This window comes from Babylonia areolata, chromosome 27 (genome assembly GCF_041734735.1).
Source record: "Babylonia areolata isolate BAREFJ2019XMU chromosome 27, ASM4173473v1, whole genome shotgun sequence".
In the NCBI taxonomy this organism is placed as follows: Eukaryota; Metazoa; Mollusca; class Gastropoda; order Neogastropoda; family Buccinidae; genus Babylonia; species Babylonia areolata.
In genome coordinates this window covers 34,716,007-34,718,506 of record NC_134902.1, presented here as the reverse complement: position 1 = coordinate 34,718,506, position 2,500 = coordinate 34,716,007, and the positions used below count along the sequence as shown (strand labels likewise).

Genomic DNA, 2,500 nt, shown 5'->3' with positions numbered 1-2,500 from the left:
TTTGTGCTGCTTATCATTGGCGTTGTTGATGGTTTGCCGCTGATTGAGGTTTTTGGTTTTGTTTTTGCTTTTATGAAAACAGTGTGTTCGCTGCTTTTTTGGCCGTTGTTGTCATCACCACTTTTGACATAGCGTCATTGCTATTGTTGCTGCAGCAGCAGCAGCTGATGATGATGATGATGGCGATGGTGAAGCTGGTGGTGATAATGGTGGTAACGGTGATAGTCAGGATGCTAGTGATTAAAATGGCAGTGGTGATTGTGATTGGTGTTGCGGTGTTGTGTATGTCTTGTTGTTGTTGCCGATACTACATTACTACTACTACTACTACTACTACTAATGGTATTTACATAGCGCTGAATCTTGTGCAGAGACAAACCAAAGCGCTCTCGCACCATTCATTCACACGCATGCTATAACTCTAAAACTGGAGAAACTGAAGACAAGGAAGAGGCAGGGAAGGGAGGCTATTTTGGGAGAGGTGGGTTTTAAGGCCAGACTTGGAAGAGCTGAATGTGGAGACTTGACGAAGCAAAAGAGAAAGTTCATTCCAACTGCAAGGTCCAGAGACCGAGAAAGAACAGCGGCCAACATTCGAGTGTTTGAATCTGTGTATGCGTAAATAGAGTGGATACGAAGCCGATCGTAGTGAGCGACATGGAGTGTAGAGGTAAAGGCAGCCACAGAGATAGGAAGGGGCAGATTAATTTTGTAAAGACATTTATAACATAGAGTTCTGATCTTTTACTTTATTCTGTGTGAGACAGGGAGCCAGTGGAGATGTTGCAAAAGAGGAGTGATGTGCTCGGATCTTTTCTTTCTGAGGAAGATCCACAGAAAGGTTTCATATCAAGGGGCCAGGTTTCAGTTTGGGTTTCAGTTTCAACGCGTCAAACTGGGGGTGGGGGTAAGTGAGGGGTCGCTGAGAATAACCGCTATTAATTTTCAAATAGCATGATATAAACCCACAGACAGAGGATACATTCCAAATTTGGGGATAACTCTTTAAGAGCCACGAATTACACCGGGTGTCATTTGAGGCTAGCCAAGAATGAGCACAGTCAAAGCACAGCAGGGGGCAGTAAGAGGATATTACGACGGAGTAGTTCCAGACTATTTTTTTCTGTTCCTTTGCAGAGGATAACGACAACCAGCTGGATGAGAAGGAACTGGACAAGTTTCAAGATGTTGTGGGTGAGTGGTCCTTTGTGTGATGATGATGTTGTGGGTGAGTGGTTCTTTGTGTGATGATGATGTTGTGGGTGAGTGGTTCTTTGTGTGATGATGATGTTGTGGGTGAGTGGTTCTTTGTGTGATGATGATGTTGTGGGTGAGTGGTCCTTTGTGTGATGATGATGTTGTGGGTGAGTGGTTCTTTGTGTGATGATGATGTTGTGGGTGAGTGGTTCTTTGTGTGATGATGATGTTGTGGGTGAGTGGTTCTTTGTGTGATGATGATGTTGTGGGTGAGTGGGTGAGTGGTCCTTTGTGTGATGATGATTTTGTGGGTGAGTGGGTAAGTGGCTCTTTGTGTGATGATGTTTTGGTGATTGGTTCTTTGTGTGATGATGATGTGGGTGAGTAGTTATTGTGTGATGATGATGTTGTGGTTGAGTAGTTCTTTGTGTGATAATGATGTTGTGGGTGAGTGGTTCTTTGTGTGATAATGATGTTCTGTGTGAGTGGTCATTGTGTGATGATGTTGTGGGTGAGTGGTCATTTCTGTGATAGAAGATGATATGTGGGTGAGTGGTCCTTTTGTGTAATGCTGATATGCTAGTGGCACTTTGTCCATGTGATGGTGTGTGAGTGTTCCTTTTTGAATGGTAGTTTGAGAGTGTTACTGTATGTAATGATGAGAATGGATCTATGTCTGTGTGGTGGTGTACTCGGGAAGGTAGTTTGATATTGTAAGACGTAAGTGGTCCCGTACTCGACGTCAGTACTTTAGCAATCTAACACACACACACACACACACACACACACACACACACACACACACGAATACAGGCACGCGCGCGCGGACACAGACACAGACACACACAGACACACAGACACACACACACACAGACAGACAGACAGACAGACACACACACACACACAAACACACACAGAGCCAGTGAGAGTAGCTGAGGGCAGTAAAAAAGAAAAGAAGAAAGAAAGAAAAAGGGAAAGAGAGATAAACGGTGTCAGTGTCACATAAACCAAAAATGCTGTATTGCTGATGCCCCCTGTCTCTGCCCTTCCTTCCACAGATGCGTTTGAAGATTGCGAGCAGTCGAATGCCCACAAGGCAGGCTAGTTCTGCTTCCACGGTCCACAGTCCTGGACACGAGAGCTGACGGAAGACCACAAGACACTGAGAAATATTAAACATCGTATTGGTCCTCTTTTTGTAGCCTTACTTTAATTAGAGAGAGAGAGAGAGAGAGAGAGAGAGAGAGAGAGAGAGAGAGAGAGAGAGGGAGGAGGGAGGGAGGATGGGTTGTGGTGGGGAAAA

General features: G+C 44.8%; 1 protein-coding gene across 2 annotated transcripts in view; it reads left to right on the top strand.

Annotated features, from left to right (window-relative positions):
- Window positions 1-2,500, top strand: part of LOC143300975 (uncharacterized) — a 170,316-nt gene that overhangs the window by 3,701 nt on the left and 164,115 nt on the right. Inside the window, exons 4-5 of one of the 2 annotated variants that reach the window (XM_076614936.1) lie at window positions 1,138-1,194; window positions 2,256-2,500. The exon at window positions 2,256-2,500 is cut by the window's right edge and continues 731 nt beyond it. The exons of the other annotated variant lie outside the window; for it this stretch is intronic. Coding sequence (XP_076471051.1) covers window positions 1,138-1,194; window positions 2,256-2,302 — 104 coding nt within the window. The 3' untranslated portion in view covers window positions 2,303-2,500. The remainder of the gene's footprint in view (window positions 1-1,137; window positions 1,195-2,255) is intronic. 2 annotated transcript variants of the gene reach the window in all.